The following is a 12850-nucleotide window of genomic DNA, read 5'->3' as shown; positions in this document are numbered from 1 at the left end:
TCAAAAGCAATGTACCTCAAGGACATGTAGAATAGATCATTGTTAGCTAGGGGAAGATGACAATGAAGCAAACAGAGATAAAATGCAATCGGGGGGGACAGTCAGACTGGCCGGAGAGCTAGACTAGTAAGGGGGAGGGATGGAGAGAGAGGGAAAACGGGTTACTTGAAGTTAGAGAAGTCAATAGTCATACAGCTGGGGTGCAAACTACCTAGGCGAAATATGAGATGCTGTTCACGTCAAGAACATGTTTTTGACTTCCAGCGAAATTGGCTTACAGACAATATCTCCGGGATAGAATCCCTACATAACCCAGGCACTCCCTGTACTTGATTATTTGTTCATACAACTTTTACAAAAGGACAACAACACGATAAAGGAAATGTTTAAGCTTTCCCAACACAAGTCCTGGCAACTTCATCCTTGTAGATACACATTCATATCATGAGCAAAACACCCGGTCTCTTGATTCGTCTGAGGGTCCCGACCCAAAATGTCATCTGTCAATTCCTTCTTCAGATTCTACCTGAATTAGTCCAGCTCTTTGTTTAGTTTAGTTTAGAGATGCAGCGCAGAAGCAGGCCCTTCGGCCCACTGAGTTCGTACTGACCAGCAATCCCCGCATACTAACACTATCCTACACACTAGGGACAAATGACTATTTTACCAAGCCAATTAGCCTACAAATCTGCACGTCTTTGGAGTGCGGGAGGAAACCGGAGCACCCGGAGAAAACCCACGCAGGTCACGTGGAGAATGTACAGACTCCGTACAGACGGCGCCCGTAATCAGGATGGAACCCGGGTCGCTGGAGATGCGAGGCAGCAGCTCTACCACTGCACCACCCACTGGGTTTGCTCAAGATCCCAGTTTCTGCAAGTCCTTGCATCTCCAGTCATCATCAATCTGTCTGACTGCTCCACTTAATTTCTCCATCTGGTAATGTCTCCATATTAGTATTATACGAGGCTGGAATTATGGTTTCTCTGAAGGCATAGGTTTCACTTCAAGTTGTTCACAATGACACCAACTCATCACAACTCCTGGTCTCCTCTGCAGCAATGCTGTCTGCTCTGCCCACGTTCTCTTCCCCTGAAGTCCATCTTCTCAGACGTGTCTGAGAGACATAGACAAGAGGTCTAGATGCTGGAAACTTGAGCTGAAAAAAACCCCACAAATTGCTGGTGGAAGGATCAGCGGAGGGAAATGGACAGAAAAGGTTGCTTCGGGTCGAAATCCTTCTTCAAGGCTGGAGTGTCATATCCAAACTGCAACCAAAAAGGTAGACAAGTGTGCGAACGCACTCCTCCAGATTCAGGGACAGTTTCTTCCCAGCTGTCATCAGGCATCTGAACCATCCTCCCACAATTAGAGAGCAGTCCTGAGCCCACCCTCATTTGAGACCCTCGGATTATCTTTGATCGGACTTTACTGGCTTTATCTTGCACTAAACGGCATTCACGATATTCCCTTTATCATGTATCTGTATAACAGTATAACAGAACTTTATTGTCATTCGGTATAAATACCGAACGAAATTTCAGCAGTCACAAGACACAGCAAAAAAGAAAAGAACACAGGACACACGACCCCAACACAAACCTCCATCACAATGACTCCAAACACCCCCTCACTGTGATGGAAGGCAACAAAACTTCCACTCTCTCCCACTCTCTTCCCCCCGCGCCCACGGACAGGCAGCTCGACCCCTATCGAGGCGACCGACACGCACAGCACCCGCAAGGGGATGGAAGGCCCCGCGGCCGAGCCGCACCGGGCACTGAAACGTCCCGCGGCCGAGCCGTGCCGGCGATGTTAAGTCCAGCGGCCGAGCCGCGCTGGGCGATGGAAGGCCCCACGGCCGCTGCTAAGTCCCGCGGCCGAGCCGCACCGGGCACTGAAACGTCCCGCGGCCGAGCCGCGCCGGCGATGTTATGTCCCGCAGCCGAGCCGCGCCGGGCGATGGAAGGCCCCGCGGCCGCGCCGGGCGCTGAACCGTACTGCGGCCGAGCCGCACCGGGCGATGGAAGGCCCCGCGGCCGAGCCGCACCGAGCGCTGAACCATCCCACGGCCATACCAGGCGATGGAAGGTCCCGCGGCCGAGCCGCGCCGGGCACTGTTAGGTCCTGCTGCCGAGCCGCGCCGGCGATGTTAAGTCCAGTGGACTGTGGATGGTTCGATTGTAATCATGTGTTGTTTTTCTGCTGACTGGTTTGCACGCAAAAGCTTTTCACTGTACCCCGGTACACGCGACAATAAACTAAACACAACCTCAACCTCAACTCTCTCATTACAAGACCAAGCCCATTCGACCGTCACCTCTCCACCAAATAAGTTTATTGCTCATCTCTTGTCCCAGTTTAGCAAATCTGACCACCTGGCTGTTTTCCTTCTTCCAGAGTATAGGCATTGACCAATTTGGCAGGAAAAAAAAAAAGCAGCACTTAGTTGGAGACTGCAGAACTCAGACACAATAGGATCTTGGCATCATAGTGCAAGATTCTCAAAGGTACAGTGAGTAATCAGGAAAGCTGATAACGTTGACATTATTGGAGGAAGGATGCTGATTTGCACCAAAGATAGGCACAAAATGGTGGATTAACTCAGCGGGAGAGGCAGCATCTCTGGAGAGAAGGAATGGGTGATGTTTCGGGTCGAGACATCTTCTTCAGACAAAGTCAGGGGAGAGGGAAGTTAGAGATATGAAAGGGTACAAAGAGAATGTAAGGTGAGAAAAGGACAGATCAAGGCAGACGATGATCAAGGAAATGTAGAATGGTTCATTGTTGGCTGAGGAGAAGGTGACAACGAGACAATCTCTCCAGAGATGCTGCCTGTCCCACTGAGTTACTAAAGCATTTTGTGTCTATGTTCACAGTACTGTTTATTAGGAAGGAAATTTCATCTAAAAAGATAAGGGGGGGGGGGGGGGGGATAAGTTTCCATTATCTGGAGCATATACCAGCCACAGGTAAGGCTACTGTATAGAAGAAACAAGGAACTGCAACAACAAAAAAGACACAAAGTGCTGGAGTAACTCAGCGGGTCAGGCAGCATCTCTGTAGAAAATGAATAGACAATGTTTCGGGTCAGGACCTCCTCTACAGACTGAAGAAGGATGTCAACCCAAAACATCAGCTATCTATGTTCTCCAGAGATTCTGCCAGGCCCGCTGAGGTACTCCAGCACTCTGTGTCCCCAAGGCTACAGTATGAAGGTATCGCAAAATGCTGGAGTAAATCAGCGGGTCAGGCAGCATCTCAGGAGAGAAGGAATGGGCGACATTTCGGTTAGAGACCCTTCTTCAGACTGATGGTCTGATGGACTACAGTATCATCATTTTAAAAATGCAACCACAATTCTGGAAATATCTGTTCACCACGCATCTCCTCAAAACATGCACTGCCAGTCTGAAAACAAGCATGGGGAGAAGGCAGGAGAATGGGGTAGAGAGGGAAAGATAGATCAGCCATGATTGAATGGCGGAGTAGATGGGCCCCAATAGCATTATTCCACTAAGTCATTTATGAACTTATGAACAATCAAAACAACCCACATGCACACGTTCGGATTTTTAACCTTGATCAAAAAGCGTGCAAAATCGTCAACGTTTACAAGCATTGACCAAACATTCACCAGAGTACCAAGATCACACGCCCCACACCACGAGTGTCTTTGCATCATCTTATCAGGCACATGTTGGCAACGAACTGTGATAATCACAGATTACACGGGAAAGCAGGGATAACACTGCATTCACCGGCTCATAAAAAGGGTGTACAGTTCTAGGTAGAAATCAAAACAGCAGGAAAGATGTTGAAACTTCTAACCTCAGTTATGGCATCAGCCCGATAGGTTCATTGTGCTGATTCTGTAGTGCTCTGGGTCTATTTAAATAATGCAGTGGCCGTTACTCATAACCTTGTTACTTCTCCAAAGAATTTAATAAATTTGGCCACGCTTCAATTTCCCTTTTGGAACCCATGCCGATCATTCTTTAGTAGATTTTCAATTTCTGGATGGCCTTGTAATTCATTTTTAATTATCAATATTAAGCTTTCTGAATCATCAATCTCCCCACGTGCCCGTTTCCCAAGAATCAAGGCGGACCTGTGAGTTCTTCCCCTATTAATGTTAACTCGTGCCGATGTCATCTATTCAGGACAGGAACATTTCCCTCTCCATCCTGTCCACATTAAAAGGAATTGATTTCCCACTTTCTATCCTAATCATCCCCGTTTCCTTCCTGATACACCGATCAGCCAAAACATTATGACCACCTGCCCAATATGCTATTGGTCCTCCGTGTGCCGCCAAAACAGCGCCGGCCCGCCGAGGCACGGACTCTACAAGCCCCCTGAAGGTGTCCTGTGGTATCTGGCACTAAAACATCAGCAGCAGATCCTTCAAGTCGTGTAAGTTGCAAGCTGGAGCCGCCATGGATTGGACTTGTCAATCCAGCACGTCCCACAGATGCTCAATCGGATTGAGATCTGGAGAATTTGGAGGCCAGGGCAACATCGTGAACACTTCATCATGTTCCTCAAACCATTCCCAAACAATGTGTGCAGTGTGGCAGGGCGCATTATCCTGCTGAAAGAGGCCACTGCCATCAGGGAATACCATTGCCATAAAGGGGTGTGCCTGGTCTGCAATGATGTTTAGGTGTCAAATTGACGTCCACATGAATGGCCGGACCCAGGGTTTCCCAGCAGAACATTGCCCAGAGCATCACACTCCCTCCTCCACCGGCTTGTCGTCTTCCCATAGTCGGTTCGGACCAGAAGGGATAGCCTTCGTTGCCCTCACGCATCGATGAGCCTTGGGCGCCCAACACCCTGTCTGTCGCCGGTTTGTGGTCTGTCCCTCCTCGGACCACTGTCGGTCGGTACTCACCACTGTTGACCGGGAGCACCCCACAAGCCTTGCCATTTTGGAGATCATGTAGCCATAACAATTTGGCCCTTGTCAAAGTCACTCAGGTCTTTACTGCTGCCCATTCCTCCTACATTCAACACATCAACTTCAAGGACTGACTGTTGACATGCTGCCTAATATATCCCACCCCTTGACAGGTGCCATTGTCACAAGATAACCAATGTTATTCACTTCACCTGTCAGAGGTCATAATGTTTTGGCTGATCGGTGTATATTCCAGTCTGATAAAATAATATTATACACAAATACAATCAAATCAAACTCAAGTGCAATAGGCAGATCAAAGGGGAAGTTAGCGTGCAGAATATCGTTCTCAGCATTGTCGCACATTAGTTCCACAGACAAATTCCACAATGGGAGAGAGGTGAATCGCACGGCACATTCCAGCCAATAAAAAGACCCGTTGAATAATTTAACTTCTCTCCCCAGACTGACCTTTGTGCCCTGGGCCTCCTCCACTGGCAGAGTAAGGCCACACACAAGCTGGAGGAACAGCACCTCATATTTCACTGGGACCGATGACGACCCAACAACGTGAACATTGATTTCTCTAATTTCAAGTAACTCGTCCCCCCTCCCTCCCTAGTCATCCTATTCCTTCCACTGTTTGCATCCTCGTATCCCTCTTGTTATCACACCTTCCCCAGCCAACAATGGGCCATTGTGGGCTCCACCCTTCCCGAGGTCACCTGTTGCCGGCCCTGATTTGTTCTGGCCTTTTCTCACCTCCGGTTCATCCCCCCCCCCCCCCCACCCCACCCCACTCCCCCACTACTTTCAGTCTGAAGAAGGGTCTCGACCAGAAAGGTCACTTTTCCTTCTCTCCAGAGATGCTGCCTGTCCCACTGAGTCACTCCAGCATTTTGTGTCTATCTCCGTTGTTATCCAGCATCTGCAGTTCCTTCCTACACACAGTTAAATAATTGGATTCAGTTTAGAGCAATGAGATGACGAGAACGGTGTCTATATTTATTTAGTTATCCTGAGATTTCATTGATGCTGGAAGCCTACAATTCTCTCCTTTACTGCACCATGGGACTACCTTCACCTGAAAGACCGCAGGGGTTTCAGCGGCTGTCCTCCCACCCGAGTCTCATGGGCCTTGCCAGCAACACTCAGACTCCTGACAGGATGCATTAAACGACTCTCCCCTGTTGTAAGAAAATAACTGCAGATGCTGGTACAAATCAACGGTATTTATTTCACAAAATGCTGGAGTAACTCAGCAGGCCAGGCAGCATCTCAGGAGAGAAGGAATGGGTGACGTTTCGGGTCGAGACCCTTCTTCAGACTGAACCCCGTTGTAGAGGAACCCAATTGTCATGCAGACGTGAAATCTCTGACTAATAGAGACCAGTTTCACAAGAGTGAAAGTAAAAAGTGCACAGCGGAAGAAATCTGGAAGTTACACCCAAAAAACTATAGAACACATTAGATCAATTGAAATTAGCAGGAGAAAGTGACTGCTTGATGAAAGTGTCAAGAGGGATGTATCAAAGGAGATTAAACAATGTTCAGGCTGATCCAGCTGAACAGAGGAGAATGGTCAAGGGTGTAAATGGCCCAGACAATTCCTTTGACAACTTTTATTATTTCTTGCATTGAAACGCCAATAAGCCGACCTCATTTTAAACCCTATGAAGCCTCAGGGTACTAATCCTTTGCAATATTTAAAAAAGAGACACAGCATGGAAACAGCAAACAGAATCCATGCCGACCATCGATCACACTTGTTCTCAGTTACCCCACTTTCCCATCCACTCCCAACACACGAGGGGCAATTTTATAGAGGGCAATTAACCTACAAACCCACGTCTTAAGGATGTGGGAGGAAACCTGAGAGCCCAGAGAAAACCCACACAGTCTCAGGGAGAACTCCACACAGTCATCGCCCACAGTCAGGATCGAACCCGGGTCTCTGACACCGTAAGGCAGCAGTTCTACCAGTTGTTAATTTTTCTTCTTGTAACGTACCTCAGTAACACAACCCATTCATAAGAACTAATCCAAGTAGAATATGACCCAAAGCTCTCTCCATTAATTGAAAATCACTCATTAAGCAACTTTAAAATACCCATTGTAGAATCGATGAAATGCAGATAATACACAAAAGGACAAAGTCTGAAGAAGGGTCTCAACCCAAAACAGCACATGTCCATGTTCTCCAGAGATGCTGCCTGACCCGCTGAGTACTCTAGCATTTTGTGTCCCTTTATTTTTTTTAATACCCATCACAGCAGACTGAATGATAATTTAAAAAATAATAATTATATTTAGTTAAAAAATATTGGCCAGTATGTATATGTATATGTAGACACAAAATGCTGGAGTAACTCAGCGGGACAAGCAGCATCTCTGGAGAGAAGGAATGGGCGACGTTTCGGGTCGAGACCCTTCTTCAGACCTTGACCCGAAACGTCACCCACTCCTTCTCTACAGAGATGCTGCCTGTCCCGCTGAGTTACTCCAGCATTTTGTGTCTATGTTTGATTTAAACCAGCATCTGCAGTTCTTTCCTACACATGTTATGTACATGTGCCTTCCTCATTTTCAAGTAGGCATTGAAAAAACAGCCAAGTCAAATGATAGTCTGAATATAATCAATGCTTCTCACATCAATTCAAATAAACTTTGCAAGAAGAAAAAACTTTTGGAAACGAACAGTATCCTGTGAGTTGAGAGGTTTCCAGATCACAGAACGTCTAACCTCATCTGAATCAAAGTATTTGGCAGGTTCAGGGATGGTTTCTTCCCAGTTGTTATCAGGCAACTGAACCATCCTTTCACCAACTAGAGACCAATCCTGACCTACTATCTACCTCATTGGAGACCCTTGGACTATCTTTAATCGGACTTTACCTTGCACTAAACATGAATGGACCCTGACCTCCCCACCATCGAAGGGATCTACAGGAGTCGCTGCCTCAAAAAGGCAGCCAGCATCATCAGAGACCTACACTACCCTGGCCACACACTCACTTCACCCCTGCCATCAGGAAGAAGGTACAGGAGCCTGAAAACTGTATCGTCCAGGAATAGCTTCTTCCCTACAGCCATCAGGCTATTAAACACTACAACCTCTATTAAGCTCTGAACCACATAGACACAGGGGAATTGGTTTTGTCTTTTTGCACTATTATTGTTTGTTTTCTGCATATATATATATATATATAATGTGAGTATATGTATTACATGCTTGTATAGTAAGAAAATAACTGCAGATGCTGGTACAAATCGAAGGTATTTATTCACAAAATGCTGGAGTAACTCAGCAGGTCAGGCAGCATCTCAGGAGAGAAGGAATGGGTGACGCTTCTGAAGAAGGGTCTCGACCCGAAGCGTCACCCATTCCTTCTCTCCCGAGATGCTGCCTGACCTGCTGAGTTACTCCAGCATTTTGTGAATAATTATATGCTTGCATATGTATATTTAAATACACTAAACTTTTTTCTATTGTTTACAGTGTACTATGTTTACATGTTCTGTTGTGCTGCTGCAAGTAAGAATTTCATTGTTCTATCCAGGAAATATGGCAATAAAACACTCTTGACTCTTGTGAGTCACTTTATCCAGTATCGGTGGACGGCTCGATTGTAATCATGTACAGTCTTTCTGTAATCATGTACAGTCTGGATAGCATACAACAAAAAAGCTTTTCACTGTACCTCGGTACACGTGACAATAAACTAGATCAACTCTTCAAGGATGTTATTCACTAAACACACAGGTCTCTTATGATTTTAAGGAGTTTAAGAGGAGCAATAATAGAACTGTCTAAATTAAACTCAAATGATTTGATTCCACCTCCACTGAGATAATCATCATCTATATACTTAGATATATAGATCTATATACATATCTATATACTCTATATACATCTATATAGAGTTAGATGTGGCCCTTTTTGCTAAAGGGATCAGGGGGTATGGAGAGAAGGCAGGTACAGGCTACTGAGCTGGATGATCAGCCATGATCATATTGAATGGCGGTGCAGGCTCGAAGGGCCGAATGGCCTACTCCTGCACCTATTTTCTATGTTTCTATGTTTCTATACTAAAACTCTCGTTTGTTTGTTTGTTTGTGATCGAACTACAGCCAAAACGGTATCTGTACACTGTAAATAGGTTGATTGTAATCGTGTATTGTCTTTCCGCTGACTGGATAGTGCACAATAAACTATACTGAACTGGTTTTTCGTTTAAAAAAAGACTCGAAAGTAATTTCATGAATGTATTTGTGGGCAAAGGATGCTGATAAATGCTGCAGGTGATTAAAACGTACACCAGGTACCTTTCCTGGGGTTAATGGTTGCATTTTGGACATCCTGGCAACTGCCCATTGAGAGGATGCTTCAGATATCAATGACATCATTCTTTTCACTGAGGATGGTCCCCCACAGTGCGCATGCTCCCCCGTCCCGACCCACCCTGGGACATGTAGTCCTCGGCGCTTCCGCTCCCGGTCCGGAGGCACTGCAGAGTGGTCGAAGGAAACTACAGCTCCCAGCAGCCGCCGCGCGTCCGAGCATGCTCAATGCCCACCTGCGGCTCCTTTTCAAACTGCAGGTTACCTCATCCTCAGCATTTCACTTCCCAGCACAAGGTAATTGGATTAATGAATGCCCAGAGAGAGAGAGAGAGAGAGAGAGAGAGAGGAGATTCCCCTTCACCCCTTTGTGCTGACAGACATTGCATTGCACGACCCACCTGCAGAACAAGTCTTTTCCCTGAACACTTGCAACATTACAATGATACAGCTCCCAGCAAACCATTTCATTCATGGCTGCAGAAGGTACAACAATTGCTGGGGTCAGCGCCCTGGCTGGAAACAACTGATTAACCCTCACCATCTGAGCACCAACAACCAGCTCTAGACTCAACACTGCCCATTACAGGGTGGTTGAGGATACCCACATACTCCATTGAAGCAACCTCACAAAGATGGGCAATGTTGTAGCTTCAAGCATCAACTTGACGTTATGCTCAAGGAAATGTATTTGCAAGCACGAGGTTGGGTGGGGGGAAAGTCAGCACCTGTGCTCTGAGCAGCCTGCCATGAACACAAAGTCAATTCAGACCCAGGTACGTCATAAGGAATAGGGCCAGAATTAGGCCATTCGGCCCATCAAGAAGTCTACTCCGCCATTCAATCGTGGCTGGTCTATCTCTCCATCCTAACCCCATTCTCCTGCCTTCTCCCCATAACCTCTGACTCCTGAACTAATCAGGACCCTTACCAGGTCAGCACAGGGAGGCTCAGATGCAATCAAACTAACCGCACGGTATGTTTTATAAAGGTGGAGAGTGAGGAAGATATACACATTGCCCCTGTGGCAGGTGTTACAAGTGGAGGCGAGGCATACATTGCCCACATAGGTGGTTTTGTAAAGGTAAAGGTGAGGTCTACATTCCCCACATGGTAGGTTTTACAAGTGGAGGCCAGGTACACATTTGCCCACATTGTAGTTTTTATAAAGGTAAAGGCGAGGTATCCGTTCACCACATGGTAGGTTCTAAAGGTACAGATTTAAAAGGTACACAATAGATATTACCCTGTGTGGTAGGGTTTTATAAGGTGGAAGGCGGGTTGTACATTGTCTACATGATAGGTTTGAAGGTGGAGGCAGGGTATAACATTGACAGGCTCCAGGCAATTGTCGGACCCCTCAAGTCGACCTTTCCCTTCTGAAACGTCCCAATGAATATTTTGCCATGAGCTTTTTTTCCCCCCATTGACCCACCCAAGAAGCAGACACAGGGACCGCAGCCCAGACACAGGGACCGCTCCACCCTGGCCACAGTCTACAGACAGCTCACAGGCGACCCTACCACTCACTCACTCACTCACTCACTCACTCACTCACCCAGGCCGCTCATCTCCTGCCTCAGGCTCGCCCGGATCCGCTCCTCCTCGATGGCCGTCAGCATCTTGTTCAGAGACCCGTCCTCTACTTCCTCTCCAGCTCGGTTCTGTTGAATGGATGCCATCCCTGTCCTTCTGACAGGCTTCTCATCGCAGGTCTGTCTCTCGTCCTCCTGCCCCGCTTTATTCCCTGACGCCCTGTCCTCTCCTCTCTCTCCCCTTCTCCTCCCCCCCCTCTCCTCTCCCCCTCTTCTCTCCCTCCCCCTCTCCCTCCCTCCTTCTCTCCCCCCCCTTCTCTCCTCTTCTCTCCCCCTCTTCTCTCCCCCTCTTCTCTCCCCCTCTTCTCTCCCCCCCTTCTCTCCTCTTCTCTCCCCCTCTTCTCTCCCCCTCTTCTCTCCCCCTCCTTCTCTCCCCCTCCTTCTCTCCCCCTCTTCTCTCCCCCTCTTCTCTCCCCCTCCTTCTCTCCCCCTCTTCTCTCCCCCTCTTCTCTCCCCCTCTTCTCTCCCCCTCTTCTCTCCCCCTCTTCTCTCCCCCTCTTCTCTCCCCCTCTTCTCTCCCCCTCCTTCTCTCCCCCTCTTCTCTCCCCCTCTTCTCTCCCCCTCCTTCTCTCCCCCTCCTTCTCTCCCCCTCTTCTCTCCCCCTCTCTCCTCTCTCTCTCCCCCTCTCTCCTCTCTCTCTCCCCCTCCTTCTCTCCCCCTCCTTCTCTCCCCTCCCTCCTCTGTCGCTACTAGGGCTTCCCTCAGCCCACCATGACTCCTGGGCTGGAGGTGTCTGCTGTATCTCCTCGGGAAGGGGAGCGATATCCCCAAAGTGTAACCGGCAGCCTGAGGCAGACGAACCCAACTCACTTCCGTCTCTGAGATCAGATGGAGCAGGGAAGGGAAGGAGGGAGGGAGGGAGGGAGGGAGCAGCGACTGTGTTTCCTGCTCTGCACGGCCAATTGCAAACAGTAGACACAGACAACACCAGACCTGACCTGACCTCCAGTAGTGGAGGCTTCATCAATGGGCTTTACCAGCATGCAGAGATCACCACAACACACGTGAGTCCTGTACAGAGGCGAGTGGCTGAAGCAACATTTAACCCCCCCCCCCCCCATCATTAAAATAAACTATTAAAGTAAATAACAAACTGTGCATAAACGCATGAGGGGAATTCATCGGGTTTCTTTTACCCAGGGTGGGAGAATTAAGCACTGTGCCTCATGACTTTAATCTCATCACAAACACAGGTTTAAGGTGAGAGGGGAAACTTTCATATGAACCCGAGGGGCAACTTTTTTTCCCACTCAGAGAGTGGTGGTTATGTTGAATGAACTGCCAGAGGAGGTCGTTGAGGCAGCTACAGGTCTGAAGAAGGGCCTCGACCCGAAACGTCATCCATTCCTTCTCTCCTGAGATGCTGCCTGACCTGCTGAGTTACTCCAGCATTTTGTGAATAAATACCTTCCACATGTACAATAACATCATTTAAAGGGCACTTGGAAAGGCACATGGATAGGAAAGGTTTAGAGGGTTTTAATTATTCTTATTATTCTCGTCATCAATGCCCTTTGCATCCTGCTTAGATTTTGTAGGGTCCAAGAGGTAATTCCACAGTATGCAGTTATTAATCCCAAGGTATCCTATTGCCATTCCCAGAGCATCTAGTTACTTCATCTTTCATGTCCATCATCTATGTTGGGCCAGGCTCTTGCACAGTGGGCAGCCTTCTCGTTTGCCACTGCTAGATCTTCCAGGCAGCATTGATCACCAAGAAGTGGCATCTTAGTAGGTGTGGCATGGAATGTACAGATGTTCCACATTCACATTCTGTGTCTGCCGCATCTGCATGGCCCCATTTGCTCGTATTGGTCTTGCATCGGCCCATCCCTGTACGAAGCCTACCGAGGGACGTCCAGGTCTTCCAGTCACACCCGTGACCAGGTGGTAGCTGTTCCTTCGTTGGGATTGGCAGCTTTTCGTGGTGGTGGTTTTCACTGCGTTTCTTTTCCCACAAGGCCAGTCTGGTTGCTTGAGGAGACTGTGACAGTGGCTGGACTGTGTGAAG

The 12850-nt window shown here is 47.9% G+C and overlaps 1 protein-coding gene across 6 annotated transcripts in view; it reads right to left on the bottom strand.

The window, feature by feature from the left end:
• The window catches only part of kiaa0930, a 62522-nt gene extending 51460 nt beyond the window's left edge, over positions 1-11062 (bottom strand). For 3 of the 6 annotated variants that reach the window (XM_078416861.1, XM_078416863.1, XM_078416865.1), the window contains exon 1: positions 10803-11061. In XM_078416861.1, the coding sequence (XP_078272987.1) occupies positions 10803-10926 (124 nt within the window). In that variant the 5' untranslated portion in view covers positions 10927-11061. Of the gene's footprint in view, positions 1-10802 lie in introns of all 6 variants that reach the window. The other 3 variants (XM_078416862.1, XM_078416860.1, XM_078416866.1) reach the window with 2 other exon arrangements.
• Positions 11063-12850: the final 1788 nt, after the last annotated feature.

This window comes from Rhinoraja longicauda, chromosome 20, assembly GCF_053455715.1.
Source record: "Rhinoraja longicauda isolate Sanriku21f chromosome 20, sRhiLon1.1, whole genome shotgun sequence".
Lineage (NCBI taxonomy): Eukaryota > Metazoa > Chordata > Chondrichthyes > Rajiformes > Arhynchobatidae > Rhinoraja > Rhinoraja longicauda.
The sequence above is the reverse complement of the archived record's forward strand: the minus strand, read 5'-3'. Positions and strand labels throughout refer to the sequence as shown.